General features: G+C 46.2%; 1 protein-coding gene across 6 annotated transcripts in view; it reads left to right on the top strand.

Moving 5' to 3' along the window:
• LOC139378448 (ankyrin repeat and sterile alpha motif domain-containing protein 1B-like) overlaps positions 1–18,255 on the top strand; it is a 308,202-nt gene that overhangs the window by 239,456 nt on the left and 50,491 nt on the right. For all 6 annotated transcript variants that reach the window (XR_011628293.1, XR_011628295.1, XR_011628294.1 and 3 more), the window contains 2 exons: positions 4,338–4,436; positions 6,076–6,228. Coding sequence is in view for 3 of the 6 variants with exons in the window: in XM_071120627.1 (XP_070976728.1) it covers positions 4,338–4,436; positions 6,076–6,228 (252 nt within the window). In the remaining 3 variants the exon portion in view is untranslated. The remainder of the gene's footprint in view (positions 1–4,337; positions 4,437–6,075; positions 6,229–18,255) is intronic.

Raw genomic sequence — 18,255 nt, 5'->3', positions numbered from 1 at the left:
CTGGTCTTACGGTGTAGGGCGGTGACTGTAGCAGATGATGTTCTGGGCTCTCTTAATCAGCCTGAGTGGTCTATCGAAGGACACTGGCACTGGAGGAGACTGTGTGTGTCTCAAATGGCCCTCTATTCCCATGTAGTGCAACACTTTGGCTAGTAAATTCAATACAACTGTATTTATGCCCTAAGATATTGCAACTTACGTTTCTCTAATATAATACAATAGCATCACGTTACCCTAATGTACCGCCCCATACAGTGCATAAATACAACATAAGCCCATGGCTCTTGGTCGGTAGAGAGCAGCAGGTTAGAGGTTCACGTTGAGGATGACATGAAAAAGATTGCTGTGAAATCTGCCGTTCCATTCCTCCTTCATCCCTGTCTTCAGTGCTCCAGATCGATAGCTATCTGTGTTATTGTCTAGCCAGGCCAAGAGAGAGGGAGATTAAGAGAGGGGATGAATGAGATGTGGAGTAGTGACAAGTTCAGTCCCCCTACCAGGTGTGATCTGTGTCTGGGCTTTAGTACAGCCTGAGGCTGGGGCTCCACAGAGAGAGAGAGACAACCCCCAGCCCCTCACCTCTCTGGTGCCTTCTCTCTCTCTCTCTCAAACTCTCTCTTTCTATCTCTCTCTCCCTCTCTCCTCTGTCCTTTATTCACTCTTTTGTCTGTCTGTCTGTCGCTCTGTCGCTCTGTCTGTCTCTCTCTCGCTCTGTCTCTCTCTCGCTCTGTCTCTCTCTCATGCTCTTTCTGTCAATTTCAATGTAAGGGCCTTTATTGGCAGGGAAACATTTGTTTACATTGCCAAAGCAAGTGAAATAGATTGTAAACAAAAGTGAAATAAACAATACAAAATAGACAGTAAACATTACACTTACAAAAGTTCCCAAAAAAGAAAGACATTTGTCAGTGTTGTAATGATGTGCAAATAATTAAAGTACAAAACGGAAAATAAATCAACATAAATATGCGTTGTATTTACAATGGTGCTTGTTCTTCACTGGTTTCCCTTTTCTTATGGCAACAGTTCACACGTTGCTGCTGTGATTGCACACTGGTATTTCACCCAATAGATATGGGAGTTTATCAAAATTGGAATTGTTTTCGAATTCTTTGTGTGTCTGTGTAATCTGAGGGAAATATGTGTCTCTAATATGGTCATACATTTGGCAACAGGTTAGGAAGTATAGCTCAGTTTCCACCTCATTTTGTGGGCAGTGTGCACATAGCCTGTCTTCTCTTGAGAGCCATGTCTGCCTACGGCGGCCTTTCTCAATAGCAAGGCTATCCTCACTGAGTCTGTACATCGTCAAAGATTTCCTTAATTTTGAGGTCCGTCACAGTGGTCAGGTATTCTGCCACTGTGTACTCTCTGTTTAGGGCCAAATAGCATTCGAGTTTATGTTGAATGTTACGTTTCTTTTGGTGGCATAGAAGGCCCTTCTTGCCTTGTCTCAAATAGGTCACAACTTTGTGGAAGTTACCTGTGGTACTGATGTTTAGGCTGAGGTATGTATAGTTTTTTGTGTGCTCTAGGGCAACGGTGTCTAGATGGAATTTGTATTCGTAGTCCTGGTATCTGGACCTATTTTGAAACACCATTATTTTTGTCTTACTGCGATTTACTGTCAGGGCCCAGGTCTGACAGAATCGGTGCAGAAGGATCTAGGTGCTGCTGTAGGCCCTCTTTGTTTGAGGACAGAAGCATCAGATCATCAGTAGACATTTGACTTCAGATTCTAGTAGGGTGAGGCCAGGTGCTGCAGACTGTTCTAGTGCCCTTGCCAATTTGTTGATATATCTGTTGAAGAGGTGGGGCTTAAGCTGCATCCCTTTTTGAAGAGAGCGCCGGAGGGGATGTCTGCTGTGTTATGGGCTCTTAACCATCCGTGTTGTTTTGTTTGTTTTTTTGCATTGTTTATAAGTTATTTTATACATAATGTTGATGCTACAGTCTCTTATGACCGGAAAGAGCTTCTGGACATCAGAACAGCGATTACTCACCTTGAACTGGGCGAATACATTTTCTTAAATGAGTCAAACGCGAGGTATTTACTCCAGACACCCGAATAGGCCCTCATCCCCGTAATTGACCAGAGAAAGAGACGTAGGTATCGTGGGAGGAGATTGGGGTGCCTTGTGAGGATCCGGCGACGAGTGGCTAATCTGCATTTGCCATCGGTACTATTGGCCAACGTACAATCGCTGGATAATTAAGTGGACGAACTTCAAGCACGTATATGCTACCAACAGGGCATTCAAAACTGTAATATCTTATGTTTCACCGAGTCATGGCTGAACGACGACATGAATAACATACAGCTGGCGGCAGGATACAACAGCAGCCTCTGGTAAGACGAGGGGTCTATGTATATTTGTAAACAACAGCTGGTGCACGATATCTAAGGAAGTCTCAACGTTTTGCTCGCCTGAGTATCTCGCCTGAGTATCTCATGATAAGCTGTAGACCACACTATCTACCAAGATAGTTTTCATCTATATTCTTCGTAGCTGTCTATTTACCACCACAAACTGATGCTGGCACTAAGACCGCACTCAATGAGCTGTATACGGCCATAAGCAAACAGGAAAACGCTCATCAAGAGGCGGCACTCCTAGTGGGGACTTTAATGCAGGGAAAATTAAATCCATTTTAACCTAATTTCTACTAACATGTTATGTGCGACCAGAGGGAAAAAAACTGTAGACCATCTTTACTCCACAGACAGAGATGCGTACAACGCTCTCCCTCGCCCTCCATTTGGCAAATCTGACCATAATTCTATCCTCCTGATTAAAGCAGGAATCACCAGTGACTCGGTCAAAAAAAAGTGGTCAGATGAAGCAGATGCTAAGCTACTGGACTGTTTTTCTAGCACAGACTGGAATTTGTTCCGGGATTCTTCCGATGGCATTGAGGAGTACACCACATCAGTCACTGGCTTCATCAATAAGTGCATTGAAGATGTTGTTCCAACAGTGACTGTACGTAAATACCCCAACCAGAAGCCACAGATTACAGGCAACATCCACACTGAGCTAAAGAGTAGAGCTGCCGCTTTCAAGGAGCAGGACTCTAACCCGGAAGCTTATAAGAAATTTTGCTATGTCCACCGATGAACAATCAAACAGGCAAAGCGTCAATACAGGACTAAGATCGAATCGTACGACACCGGTTCTGACACTCGTTGGATGTGGCAAGGCTTGCAAACTATCAAATATTACCAAGGGAAGCACTGCCGGGAGCTGCCCAGTGACACGAGCCTACCAGACGAGCTAAATTACTTCTATGCTCGCTTCGAGGCAAGTAACACTGAAACATGCATGAGAGCATCAGCTGTTCCAGACGACTGTGTGATCACGCTCTCCACAGCCAATGTGAGGAAGAACTTTAAACAGGTCAACATTCACAAGGCCGCAGGGCCTGACGGATTACCAGGACTTGTACTCCGCGCATGCGCTGACCAACTGGCACGTGTCTTCACTGACATTTTCAACCTCTCCCTGTCTGAGTCTGTAATACCAACATGTTTCAAGCAGACCACCATAGTGCCTGTACCCAAGAACACTAAGGTAACCTGCCTAAATGACTACCGACGAATAGCACTCATGTCTGTAGCCATGAAGTGCTTTGAAAGGCTGGTCATGGCTCACATCAGCACCATTATCCCAGAAATCCTAGACCCACTCCAATTTGCATACCGCCCCAACAGATCCACAGATGATGCAATCTCAATCAGATGATGTCTGTCTGTCTGTTTGTCTGTCTGTCTGTCTGTCTGTCTGTCTGTCTGTCTGTCGCTGTCTGTCTGTCTGTCGCTGTCTGTCTGTCGCTGTCTGTCTGTCGCTGTCTGTCTGTCGCTGTCTGTCTGTCTGTCGCTGTCTGTCTGTCGCTGTCTGTCTGTCGCTCGGTCTCTCACTCAGTCTCTCACTCAGTCTCTCACTCAGTCTCTCACTCAGTCTCTCACTGTCAATTAAATTTCAATTTAAGGGGCTTTATTGGCATGGGAAACATATGTTTACATATGAAATAGATAATAAACAATTGTGAACAACAAAAAAATGTCATTAAAATTTATATACAGTGTTGTAATAATGTGCAAATAGTTCAAGTACAAAAGGGAAAATAAATATAGGTTGTGTGCGGGGTAGGGGGTGCCTTACACAAAAAATGACAGTGTAAATAACTAAGAAACTAGTTAGGTTATTGGTAGCCATTTATGCAAGATACCCCTCACAACAAGGCATTGGGATGGGTGGAGTAGTGAACAGAGGTCTCTGCATGATGATGTCACTGATCAATGGGCTGATGATGTCATGTGTATGTTCCCCATGCAGGGCAGTAACGTGGTGGAGGACCAGGACCTGCTGGAGATCGGGATCCTCAACTCAGCCCACAGACAGAGGCTGCTACAGGCCATACGCCTACTGCCCAGGGTCAGTACTGCGTGCGTGCGTGCATTTGTGTGGACTGCAGTAAAAATGAATCCAGCATCATTAGGATTCTGTGGAGGGGATAACATCAGAAGATGAGCTCTTCACCAGTATAAATGAAATATAGTATTTGTGTATCTCTGAGTGACGTTCTATCTAAACCTGGGGTCATTTCATGTTTTCATGTGTATCTGAGTTATTCGCCAATAGAACATCGCTCTAAAAATTATATAACATTCAAAATGGTTGAGTCTTGCCTTGTGCAGTCACACACACAACCAATATAGCCAACTAAGTGAGAGATGTCAATTAAATGAGAGAGGGAGGGAGGAACTCTGGGTAACCAATCTTCTTAAATTTCATCTCAGTCAGCACTTCCCTTCTCTGATCCCTGCAAAGTTTTCAAACGACAGAGAAATCCTCTCTCTCTTCTCCCTCACCTTGTGGAAAGAAGGATGCACATTTTAGGTAAATGTCACACGATGTGCTCACTCCAAAGTCCCAACTCTTCTTAAAAGTAGGATACCGAATCCTTATTACTTCAGATATATCCTCTTCTATGAGAAAAAGCAGAATGCTCTTCTCCTCTGAAGTCGTGTTGACTGTATTGCAAAAGACAACAAACCATACCAACCATACCACCATACCAAGTAAATATAGGGAAGAATAAGATGCATTTGCCTAATCCTAAATAAACCTTTAGCCCCTACACCCCTTGTTGATCTGAGGGATTTAGATAGCTATTCTGTAAGCAGTATGGAACTAGCCCTGCCTCTCCCTCTGAATGGCTAGGTGGGATTTTCTCTGTAATGCTTGTCATGTCCTTGGGTGCTAAGGGTTGATATGGAATTCAGAATCTTATATCCAATTTCTGTATTTAAGTCATCATTTTACATGCAGCACAGGCTATGCTTCCCCTCCCTCCTTTCCTCACTCCCTGTCTCCCTCTGCCCCCTCCCTCCCTGTCTCCCTCTCTGCTCCCCTCCCTCCTTTCTTCCCTCTCTGCCCCCCTCCCTCCTTTCTTCCCTTTCTGCCCCCTCCCTCCCTGCCTCCCTCTTTGCCTCCCTGCCTCCCTCTCTGCCTCCCTCCCTCCTTTTTTCCCTCTCTGCCCCCCTCCCTCCTTTCTTCCCTCTCTGCCCCCCTCCCTCCTTTCCTCCCTCTCTGCCCCCCTCCCTCTTTTCTTCCCTCTCTGCCCCCCTCCCCCCTTTCTTCCCTCTCTGCCCCCCTCCCTCCTTTCTTCCCTCTCTGCCCCCCTCCCTCCTTTCTTCCCTCTCTGCCCCCCTCCCTCCCTGCCTCCCTCTTTGCCCCCCTCCCTCCCTGCCTCCCTCTTTGCCCCCCTCCCTCCCTGCCTCCCTCTCTGCCCCCTCCCTCCTTTCTTCCCTCTCTGCCTCCCTGCCTCCCTCTTTGCCCCCCTCCCTCCCTGCTTCCCTCTCTGCCCCCCTCCCTCCTTGCTTCCCTCTCTGCCCCCCTCCCTCCTTTCTTCCCTCTCTGCCCCCCTCCCTCCTTTCTTCCCTCTCTGCCCACCTCCCTCCTTTCCTCCCTCCCTGCCTCCCTCTCTGCCCCCCACCCTAGTTTAGTGTCCGGTATCATTGCTCTTCATATCATCTAGTGACAGTCTGTCCCCTCCTCCTTCCCCCTCCAGGTGCGTCCTATTGGCTATGACGGTAACAACCCCACGTCAGTGGCTGAGTGGCTGGAGTCTCTGGAGCTGGGAGACTACACTAAGTCCTTCCTCATCAACGGATACACCTCCATGGAACTGGTCAAGAAGATCTGGGAGTTAGAACTCATCAATGTGAGTCTATTACTGGTTATTGCTGGTTATTACTGTTTTTTAATGTGCTTGCTGAAAACACACTGCTGTTATTCCCCATACGCTACTATAGAAATACTGACTGAAGAAGACAGTAGAAGCAAGCACACACATTTATGCTAGTAAATGTTCATTTTCAAGTTTGTTTATTAGGATCTATCTTTAGTCCACAGAACAGATAGATGATGACACGTGGAGCACAGGTGGTGGTCACATGGTCCCCCTGACAGATTTTGTCATCTTTGGATCGTTGGAACACACAGCTTGGTTGTGGGTGGCAGGGTTGGTTGGTTGGTGGGTTGCAGGGTTGGTTGGTGGGTTGCAGGGTTGGTTGGTTGGTGGGTTGCAGGGTTGGTTGGTTGGTTGGTGGGTTGCAGGGTTGGTTGGTGGGTTGGTTGGTGGGTTGCAAGGTTGGTTGGTTGGTGGGTTGGTTGGTGGGTTGCAAGGTTGGTTGGTTGGTGGGTGGCAAGGTTGGTTGATTGGTTGGTTGGTGGGTTGCAAGGTTGGTTGGTTGGTGGGTTGCAGGGTTGGTTGGTTGGTGGGTTGCAGGGTTGGTTGGTTGGTGGGTTGGTGGGTTGCAGGGTTGGTTGGTGGGTTGCAGGGTTGGGTGGTTGGTGGGTTGCAGGGTTGGTTGGTTGGTGGGTTGCAGGGTTGGTTGGTTGGTGGGTTGCAGGGTTGGTTGGTTGGTGGGTTGCAGGGTTGGTGGGTTGCAGGGTTGGTGGGTTGGTGGGTTGGTTGGTGGGTTGCAGGGATGGTTGGTTGGTGGGTTGCAGGGTTGGTTGGTTGGTGGGACGCAGGGTTGGTTGGGGGGTGGGTTGCAGGGTTGGTTGGTTGGTTGGTTGGTGGGTTGCAGGTTTGGTTGGTTACAGGGTTCGTGGGTTGGTTAGAAGGTTGGTGGCTTGGTTGCAGGGTTGGTGGGTTGATTGGATACAAGGTTGGTGGGTTGGTTGGTTACTGGGTTGGTGGGTTGGTTACAGGGTTGGCTGGTTGGTGGATTGGTTACAGGGTTGGTGGGTTGGTTGATTGATTGGATACAAGGTTGGTGGGTTGGTTACAGGGTTGGTGGGTTGGTTACAGGGTTGGCTGGTTGGTGGGTTGGTTACAGGGTGGGTTGGTGGATTGGTTACTGGGTTGGTTGCAGGGTTGGTTGGTGGGTTGGTTACAAGGTTGGTGGGTTGGTTACAGGGTTGGCTGGTGGGTTGGTGGATTGGTTACTGGGTTATTTGCAGGGTTGGTGGGTTGGTTACAGGGTGATTACAGGGTTGATTACTGGGTTGGTTGGTTACAGGGTTGGTGGGTTGGTTACAGGGTTGGTGGGTTGGTTACAGGGTTGGTGGGTTGATTGGTGGGTTGTTTGCAGGGCTGGTGGGTTGTTTGGTTATAAGGTTGGTGGGTGGGTTAGTGTGTTGGTGGGTTGGTTACAGGGTTGGTGGGTTGGTTACAGGGTTGGTGGGTTACAGGGAGGATGGGTTGGTTACAGGGTTGGTGGGTTGGTAACAGGGTTAGTGGGTTGGTAACATGGTTGGTGAGTTGGTTGGTGGGTTACAGGGTGGATGGGTTGGTCACAGGGTTGGTGGGTTGGTTACAGGGTTGGTGGGTTGGTTACAGGGTTGGTGGGTTGGTTACAAGGTTGGTGGGTTGGTTGGTGGGTTGGTTGGTTGGTTGGTTGGTTGGTTGGTTGGTGGGTTGTTTGCAGGGCTGGTGGGTTGGTTGGTTACAGGGCTGGTGGGTTGGTTACAGGGTTGGTGGGTTGGTTACAGGGTTGGTGGGTTGGTTACAGGGTTGGTTGGTTGGTTACAGGGCTCGTGGGTTGGTAACAGGGTTACAGGGTTGGTAGGTTGGTTACAGGGTTGGTGGGTTGGTAACAGGGTTACAGGGTTGGTAGGTTGGTTACAACGTTGGTGGATTGGTTGGTTGGTTGGTGGGTTGTTTGCAGGGATGATGGGTTGGTTGGTTACAGGGTTGGTAGGTTGAAATCCACGATCATCTCCTTTGTTTTGTTGACGTTGAGTGTGAGGTTATTTTCCTGACACCACACTCCGAGGGCCCTCACCACCTCCCTGTAGGCCATCTCGTCGTTGTTGGTAATCAAGCCTACCACTGTAGTGTCGTCTGCAAAGTTGATGATTGAGTTGGAGGCGTGCATGGCCACGCAGTCGTGGGTGAACAGGGAGTATAGGCGAGGGCTCAGAACGCACCCTTGTGGGGCCCAAGTGTTGAGGATCAGCAGAGCTGAGATGTTGTTACCTACCCTCACCACCTGGGGTGTCGGCCCGTCAGGAAGTCCAGGACCCAGTTGCACAGGGCGTGGTCAAGACCCAGGGTTTCGAGCTTGATGACGAGTTTGGGGGGTACTATGGTGTTAAATGCTGAGCTGTAGTCAATGAACAGCATTCTCACATAGGTATTCCTATTGTCCAGATGTGTTAAGGCAGTGTGCAGTGTAGTTAAGATTGCGTCGTCTGTGGAGTAATTGGGGCGGTAAGCAAATTGGAGTGGGTCTAGGGTGTCGGGTAGGGTGGAGATATGCTACTATATGTAAGAGCTTTCTGGGAATTGATACTCACATGTACTGTACCCTCTCACACACACACCACCTGTATTTAGTGGTCAGAGTTGATTAAATCGAGTGCCTGCTGGTTTCTGTGAGAAGAGAGGAGGATGGTGTATTTTCTCTCCTCCAGTGCAGTATGAAGGGATGAGGGAGAGAGAGAGAGAGAGAGAGAGATTATATAAGTACTTAGGAGGCAATGTCTCACAACACCGGGGAAACCACCCACACTGTTTGTCCAGGGTCCCTCAATAGTCTCTCAGTGGCCTGCTTTCCTTGTCTACTCTCGCTCTTCTGGGGGTGGAATGCATCTCAGTAGTCTGAGGTAGTCTCCTTTCCTCATTTCCTTTCCTCTTTCCTCTCGGATCTGAAAACAAATGGGGAGGTGCAACGTGTTACAGAGGTGGATGTTAGTATACTATTCAGATGGAGGAGAGGGAGAGGAAATGGCTGTGGAGGACTGAGGGGAGGGTGTAGTTTGAGTTAGAGCCACAGGAGGGTAGAGAAGAGACCGGCAAAGGTATTCACTTTGCACAAAAATCTGTGCGTGTGTGTATGTACACTCCCCTGCGTTTGTGCGTGTGTGTGAGTGTATATGGTGTGTGTGTGCATGTACACATTTGTGTGTTTGTGTGCATTTGTGAGTTAATTTCAGTGCAATAGTTAATCTCTGTCAGATGTGGGACTCCCGTTCACACTATTATTAATTAAAACACATTGCTTCATTAGTAGCGTTTGACTTGAGCGTGTGACTCTAGCGTGTGTGTGTGTGCGTGCGTGTGTGTGTGTGCGCGCGTGTGTGTAGTGCCTCACTAGCAATCATTGAGAGCATGACTCCCTCTTCCTACGCCTGATTACTGTATACAAATGACAGTACAATTACATTTGGGTTAGGGGGTTTCCACTGCGTCACACTGACACTGGGGACAGGAAAGAGGATGGGAACGACGTGTTTGTGTTTGGTGACAGAGAGAAGCCCTATAATGAGTATACTAGGAGTGCAACAATTACACCCAACTAAATGATCAAACAAAAAGGTAATTACTTGATACATTGGAAAGAATTAAACAAAAAACAGAGCAAACTGGAATGCTATTTGGCCCTAAACAGAGAGTAGTGGCAGAATACCTGACCACTGTGACTGACCCAAAATTAAGGAAATCTTTGACTATGTAGAGACTCAGTGAGCATAGCCTTGCTATTGAGAAAGGCCGCCGTAGGCAGACCTGGCTCTCAAGAGAAGACTATGTGCCACTGCCCACAAAATGAGGTGGAAACTGAGCTGCACTTCCTAACCTCCTGCCCAACGTATGACCATATTAGAGAGACATATTTCCCTCAGATTACACAGACCCACAAAGAATTTGAAAACAAATCCAATTCTGATAAACTCCCATATCTGATGTGTGAAATACCAGTGTGCAATCACAGCATCAACATGTGTGACCTGTTGCCACAAGAAAAGGCCAACCAGTGAAGAACAAGCACCATTGTAAATACAACCCATATTTATGTTGATTTATTTTCCTTTTGTACTTTAACTATCTGCACATCGTTACAACACTGTACATAGACATAAGGTGACATTTGAAATGTCACAAAACATCTGTGAGTGTACTGTTTACTGTTAATTTTTGTTGTTTCACTTGCTTTGGTAATCTTAACATATGTTTCCCATGCCAATAAAGCCCCTTAAATTGAGAGAGAGTGTGTGTGTATATATATATATACAGTATATATATTAGCTTTTAGCCTTGTTCCTTTCAAAGCTGCTGACATCCTAGACATGGGATTGGCAAGAATATAGATATATATATATAGAGAGAGAGAGATAGAATACACTGCTCAAAAAAAATAAAGGGAACACTAAAATAACACATCCTAGATCTGAATGAATGAAATATTCTTATTAAATACTTTTTTATTTACATAGTTGAATGTGCTGACAACAAAATCTCACAAAAATGATCAATGGAAATCAAATTTATCAACCCATGGAGGTCTGCATTTGGAGTCACACTCAAAATTAAAGTGGAAAACCACACTACAGGCTGATCCAACTCTGATGTAATGTCCTTAAAACAAGTCAAAATGAGGCTCAGTAGTGTGTGTGGCCTCCACGTGCCTGTATGACCTCCCTACAACGCCTGGGCATGCTCCTGATGAGGTGGCTGGATCTCCTCCCAGACCTGGACTAAAGCATCCGCCAACTCCTGGACAGTCTATGGTGCAACGTGGCATTGGTGGATGGAGCGAGACATGATGTCCCAGATGTGCTCAATTGGATTCAGGTCTGGGGAACGGGCGGGCCAGTCCATAGCATCAATGCCTTCCTCTTGCAGGTACTGCTGACACACTCCAGCCACATGAGATCTAGCATTGTCTTGCATTAGGAGGAAACCAGGGCCAACCGCACCAGCATATGGTCTCACAAGGGGTCTGAGGATCTCATCTCGGTACCTAATGGCAGTCAGGCTACCTCTGGCAAGCACATGGAGGAAATGCCAAAGAAATGCCAACCCACACCATGACTGACCCACCGCCAAACCGGTCATGCTGGAGGATGTTGCAGGCAGCAGAACATTCTCCACGGCGTCTCCAGACTGTCACGTCTGTCACGTGCTCAGTGTGAACCTGCTTTCATCTGTGAAGAGCACAGGGCACCAGTGGCGAATTTGCCAATCTTGGTGTTCTCTGGCAAATGCCAAACGTCCTGCACGGTGTTGGGCTATAAGCACAACCCCCACCTGTGGACGTCGGGCCCTCATACCACCCTCATGGAGTTTCTGACCATTTGAGCAGACACATGCACATTTGTGGCCTGCTGGAGGTCATTTTGCAGGGATTTGGCAGTGCTCCTCCTGCTCCTCCTTGCACAAAGGCGGAGGTAGCGGTCCTGCTGCTGGGTTGTTGCTCTCCTACGGCCTCCTCCACGTCTCCTGATGTACTGGCCTGTCTTCTGGTAGTGCCTCCATGCTCTGGACACTACGCTGACAGACACAGCAAACCTTCTTGCCACAGCTCGCATTGATGTGCCATCCTGGATGAACTTCACTACCTGAGCCACTTGTGTGGGTTGTAGACTCCGTCTCATGCTACCACTAAAGTGAAAGCACCACCAGCATTCAAAAGTGACCAAAACATCAGCCAGGAAGCATAGGAACTGAGAAGTGGTCTGTGGTTATCACCTGCAGAACCACTCCTTTATTGGGGGTGTCTTGCTAATTGCCTATCATTTCCACCTGTTGTCTATTCCATTTGCACAACAGCATGTGAAATGTATTGTCAATCGGTGTTGCTTCCTAAGTGGACAGTTTGATTTCACAGAAGTGTGATTGACTTGGAGTTACATTGTGTTGTTTAAGTGTTCCCTTTATTTTTTTGAGCAGTGTATACAGAGAGAGAGTATAGAGAGAGAGAATACCATGAGAGGGAGATGGTAAATAACAGAGGGAGAGTGATGGGGAGAATTGTTTCTCGATTGATTTCCCAGTAAATCACTTTATAATCGCAATGGGCCACAGATTTTGTGGCGACCGGGGAGACAATGGAGAGGCGGAGGGCGATTGTGGAAAGGTTTAAAATAGAACTAGGTGTCTGTGTGTGTACATATACAGGCCTGCTGTTGTGGGATTAGAACTGTGTTGCTACAGAAACACCTCTTAATCCTTCCTCTTCTCCACACACACACACACACACACACACACACACACACACACACACACAACTAACTTCATAGACCGGTTGCAAGAACTTCCTTGTTGTAAATGTCAAAGAAGCATTGACGTCTAGCTCCATCTTCAGAACAGATTGACAGGTCTCTCTCACAGAAGATATGTGAGGAAGCACCCAAATGTCCAACCATATTGAATAGAACACGTAAATGAGCATTCTTATTGGACGATTTCATGTAGCACCAAAATCTGTTATTGGGCAGTGTAACTACTGAACACCACCATGAATCATTCCAGTAGACAAATCATATTCAGCTTTTGAGCCACAGAGATCTACTTGATTTAGATGTGTTTTGAGCTTTAAGATAGGCTTTTAGCTTTTTAACCTTTTTCCTTTCAAAGCTGCTTACATCCTAGACATGGGATTGGTAAGAATGCAGACTCATTCCAAGTGGAATAGGCAGGTAGCCTCGCGGTTAAGAGCGTTGGGCCAGTAACTGAAAGGTCGCTGTTTCGAATCCCTGAGCTGACTAGGTTAAACATTTGTCCATGTGCCCTTGAGCAAGGCACTTATTGCTAAATGCAACGTTGAATGATTGAAACAGACATGTAGAGTTTGTATTATTGCTATGATGACTATGACATGGATTGATGTTGGAGAAACAGCTGCAGTAACATAACCATGCACAAGATGGTGCCACAGCCTTTCATTTCCACCTTCCTCCCTGTTGTCAGGCAGACAGAGAGTGACAGCGCAGAATGGAGTAATTAGGAAATTCAGCATGATTGGAAAGCTTTCTAGAGAGTTAAAGTGGTAGAGAAGTTGAGGCTGTTATTTCCCCCCAGGACCTCTTCCTCTTAATGTGAGACTCAGTGGTTTTCTTGACCCTCTCAGACCAGTGTTCATTTTGGCACTGTTTGTTAGATTTAGTCTTAGTCAATTTGTTTGCTATCCCTTTTCCTTTCTCACCAAATGTTTGTGTAACAGGCTATTGGTAATGTTACCAGGGTCACGTTCAGTTTTAAAAACTTTCCTGAACATTGCAAATAGAAATACCATGAATAGAGCCGACGTTATCCCTTATTCAACATGTCAGAGAGGCATTTGTTTTACATAACATATTTCCATCTGACTGTACCATCTGACTGTTCCAAAACGTTGCGTCCTGCTGAATACACCCCAGGTTGTTAGCTATAGCTAGTTAATGAGATAACACAACTGAACAAGGTGTAGTTTTAACAAATGATTGAAAAGCTCTCAGTCTCAGAAACTATTGTCCAGTCCACTTTGTAGTTAGATAATTTTGTCTCGTTATGTTTTAGTCAACTAAATTGAAAATAATTTTAGTTTAGTTATAGATTTTTTTCTGGGACTATGTAGTAATTTATTGACTTGTCAATTGCCACTGAAAAATAGGTGTTTCACAAATATTTTTGTCACGATCTTTGTTGATGAAATGAACAGGGTCTCAGACAGAGAACACGGTTTGGGGAGTGTGTGTGGGGATTGTGTTTGTGTGTGTGTTAGGGAGTAAAAGCTGGGAAATCTCGTTGAAAACAGAGGTTATTTCTGTTAAATGGGACTACTAGTGATAACTAGTGTTGTCTACCTGGGCTAACAGGTGAGTGTTTTTAGGTGGCTGTGTATTGCTTCATGCTCATTCCTTACATGTGAGGGCGTGTTTTTGGGTTAGTGCTGTAGGGTGCTCAGTGTTGTGTTCTTAGTGTGTGTGTGTGTGTGTGTGTTTGTGTGTGTGTGTTATACTCCCACAGGGCTGGACAAGTCTCTCTGCATTCCTCACTGATCGTATAATATGCTCCTTGAAGGGGAAATGGCAATAAGACGTCCCGTAAACACACACACACACTATTCCCCATTCTGATTGGCTAATATCCAGTCTTGAACACAATAATGGTGGGTGGTCAATAAGTCATCAAGCCAGTAATAATAGTTTAGCCTTTTTATCCCAGCTCTACCCTGTTGCCATGACGCCTCAGCTAGTAGTTACCATAGAGACTATATATGTGAATGGAGGATGGAGGATTTTAAATCAGATGTGTCCCTTTGTTTGTGCATTTCATACCTTCTCTGTCACCTGTCCAAATGCACTGTGTGTGTGTGTGTGTGTGTGTGTCACCTTCTCTGTCACCTCTCCAAATACACAGATTGTTTCCCATCACACCACCAGATGGTTTCTGCCTTCATTAGCCACAGCACACACACTGCTGGTCAGTTGGACGCACTTCTAAGCTGCAAATAATTGAATCTTAATGCATGTTTTGTGTTAGGATGATTATATGTAGGAGGGCGTGCGTCCGTGCGTGTGTGTGTGGTTCATATGGGTACTGCACGTGTGTGTACATGTTTATGTGTGTTGAATGCGTACTGCTTGTAGGTTATCTTGATAGAGGGGTAAGTTAGTACTTGATGTTCATTGGTGTGTGGGTGGTTTTTCCTGAGGACTGTACAGTGCTGCATGTGCTACTATGTTGCATTCTCTGACCGTTGCTTGTTAATTCCTCTTTGGATTCACAACACCCCTTTATGGTAGAATAGAGTAGGAGGTGTAGTGAGAGATGCTGTAACTTCATGTTCTGACCCTCACAGTTTTGTACTACTGTAAATTATACAACGGGTGCTTCTAGTCCTGAATGCTGATTGGTTAAAACCGCATTCTAGCCAGTGTATTCCACAAGTTACCACCAGCTAAATCTATGATGTTAAAATGCCTATTTACTCTGTTCCATCTGACTGCGCAATCCACTGTCTCATCAGCCCAGCCAGGCAATTTATAAACTTGATCTCCACTGTAAAAAGCATCTAGACCATATCTCACATTTCTTTTAGACTTACATTTAGTTTTCAACAGCAGAGATTTGTATAAACCTTGCTGTCTGTCTCTCCGACATTTGTTACATTGTTTCAATATTGAAATCCGATCTCCACCTATCTCATAGTAAATTAACATGTCGGGACAAATCAGACAGGCGGCTTTTCTCAGCAGGTCGAAATCATAAATCACCTGGCATCATTTTTATACATATACAAAGAAATGTCAATTAAAAACAGTTAGTACTAAATTAAATGCTGCTAGTTTACAGTCTTTCCAGCATCAGTTTGAAGTGATTGTATTAGCTGTGTTTTTGGCTTTCTCCTCTGAACAAGTGTCCTGATGAGAGAGCACATTTTCTATACCAGGCGAAATCGCGCCTCATTAGCTCATTGTTATGGATGTATCCAAGTAAATGTCACTAGAAAACAGCTCAAACAAACACAAATGCAGCTACTTTTCTGTTATTCTGGCTGCACTTTTTGATGTGACCGTAAATTAGCCGTAGTTGGCTAGCTAGCAAGCAAGGGATAAGAACGTTGCCAGCCAGTATGGCTATGGAATATTTAGAAGGAACGACTGGGTCACATCCATAGACACAGAACAAAGTGACTGAAGACTGGGTCGCATCTCTGGCAACCGAACCGATAGAACAAACGACCAGCCGGCTTGGGTAGCAACCCTAGATTTGTGTCAGGACGAAATACTATGAGTCAATTCATCCAAATAACGTTTTTTATGAAAATATGTCAATAATTTTTTGAATATGTTGGTAACCCGTTGTATAAAATTATAATGCCCTGGAAGCCGGTGTTCGGAGGATATATTGGCACGGTTTGCCGGCCCTATACTTCGTCTTAGGCCTTACAACACTTGTGCCAATATATCCTCCGAACACCGGCTTTGAAAGGCATTATCCCTTAAACATAGTATCACATGAATGATACTTATAGTTAGGAATGGGATGACGCAAAGCCAAGCTAGATGGCTTAGGTTTCATGTATTACGTACACACACACTCACTATAGCACACACACACACTCACTATAGCATACACACACACACACACACACCTGTTGTCAAGTCCCAGTTTCAACATATGGGTCCTGTACCCAAACATTCCGTAGCTCTTTACAATGATGATGATATTCTGTGGAAAACCCCAAAGGAGTCAGAGAACCTGAAGGAGGGAGAGCTTCAGTCAGCTGTGCTCCGTTAGCTCTGTTAGCTCCGTTAACGTTATGTTATTCTATTCTAGGCTGTAGTGTGGTGTCGGATTATAATGGGTGGAGAGTGGTAGAGAGATATGCAGGGATACACAGGAGCTCTGCATTACTGGTATGCACGGACATTAACTCACGCATTTAGGCACATATACACTCACTCACTCACTCACCTACACCGACAGCCAGTGTGCACGAGCCCATCTCTGGATGGGCCCCGCGTCTCCATAGTAACGAGGTGGAGAGAGAGAAAGAGCGAGCAGCGTAGAGCGGGGGTTTCAGGAAGAGATGTGGGAGAGACAGTCTCTCTGCCGCAGCTGATGAGGAAGGAGGAGTGGCAGAACGGTGGAAAACCTCTGGAATCTGGAGAACGAGAGAGAGAGAGAGAGAGAGAGAGGGAGGGAGAAATAGAGAGAGAGGAGGAGGAAAAATAAAGAGGAGAGCGAGAAGGGGGAGTTTACAGAGAGGAGATAGGAAACCAAGCGTAGAGAGAGGGAGAGAGAGAGGGCACACTACTCCTCTTCTCTGCTATTTACTGCTGGACTGGATTGTGACTCACAGCTAAAAGGAGCTACATGTATTAGTCCGTCTCTCTGAGAAGCAGAGGGGGAGCACACAGCTCTGGGGGAAGGCCAAGAAGAGCTGCTGGAATTGCGTGTTCCTCTCTCCAAGACCTTTCGTACAGAATACCCCTTTTAGAAGAAAGGTAAGTCTACGGGGAATAAGAAGGGGAAAGAATGATTAGAGAGACAGAAGGGGAAGGAGTGAGAGGGGATGGACATATACTGTACAGAGAAAGAGAGGAGACAGAAGGGGAAGGAGTGAGAGGGGATGGAGATATACTGTACAGAGAAAGAGAGGAGACAGAAGGGGAAGGAGTGAGAGGGGATGTAGATATACTGTACAGAGAAAGAGAGGAGACAGAAGGGGAAGGAGTGAGAGGGGATGGACATATACTGTACAGAGAAAGAGAGGAGACAGAAGGGGAAGGAGTGAGAGGGGATGGATATATACTGTACAGAGAAAGAGAGGAGACAGAAGGGGAAGGAGTGAGAGGGGATGGACATATACTGTACAGAGAAAGAGAGGAGACAGAAGGGGAAGGAGTGAGAGGGGATGGACATATACTGTACAGAGAAAGAGAGGAGACAGAAGGGGAAGGAGTGAGAGGGGATGGAGATATACTGTACAGAGAAAGAGAGGAGACAGAAGGGGAAGGAGTGAGAGGGGATGGACATATACTGTACAGAGAAAGAGAGGAGACAGAAGGGGAAGGAGTGAGAGGGGATGGAGATATACTGTACAGGGAAAGAGAGGAGACAGAAGGGGAAGGAGTGAGAGGGGATGGACATATACTGTACACTGTTATTCGTGGTGCTTCTCCATTGATGTGCTTGCTGCTGCCTCTTTCTCTGTGTTTTTTGTAGAATGACTCTCTCTCTCTCTCGCTCTCTCTTCTCTAGAGGTTGTGTGTTCTATGGAGTGCAGTGTAGTATGACTCTCTCTCTCTCTCGCTCTCTCTTCTCTAAAGGTTGTGTGTTCTATGGGGTGCAGTGTAGTATGGCTCTCTCTCTCTCTCTCTCTCGCTCTCTCTTCTCTAGAGGTTGTGTGTTCTATGGGGTGCAGTGTAGTATGGCTCTCTCTCTCGCTCTCTCTTCTCTAGAGGTTGTGTGTTCTATGGGGTGCAGTGTAGTATGACTCTCTCTCTCTCTCTCGCTCTCTCTTCTCTA

The sequence above is a fragment of the Oncorhynchus clarkii genome, chromosome 21 (genome assembly GCF_045791955.1).
Source record: "Oncorhynchus clarkii lewisi isolate Uvic-CL-2024 chromosome 21, UVic_Ocla_1.0, whole genome shotgun sequence".
Classification (NCBI taxonomy): Eukaryota; Metazoa; Chordata; class Actinopteri; order Salmoniformes; family Salmonidae; genus Oncorhynchus; species Oncorhynchus clarkii.
Note: the sequence above shows the minus strand (reverse complement) of the source record. Positions and strands in the feature narration are given on the sequence as shown.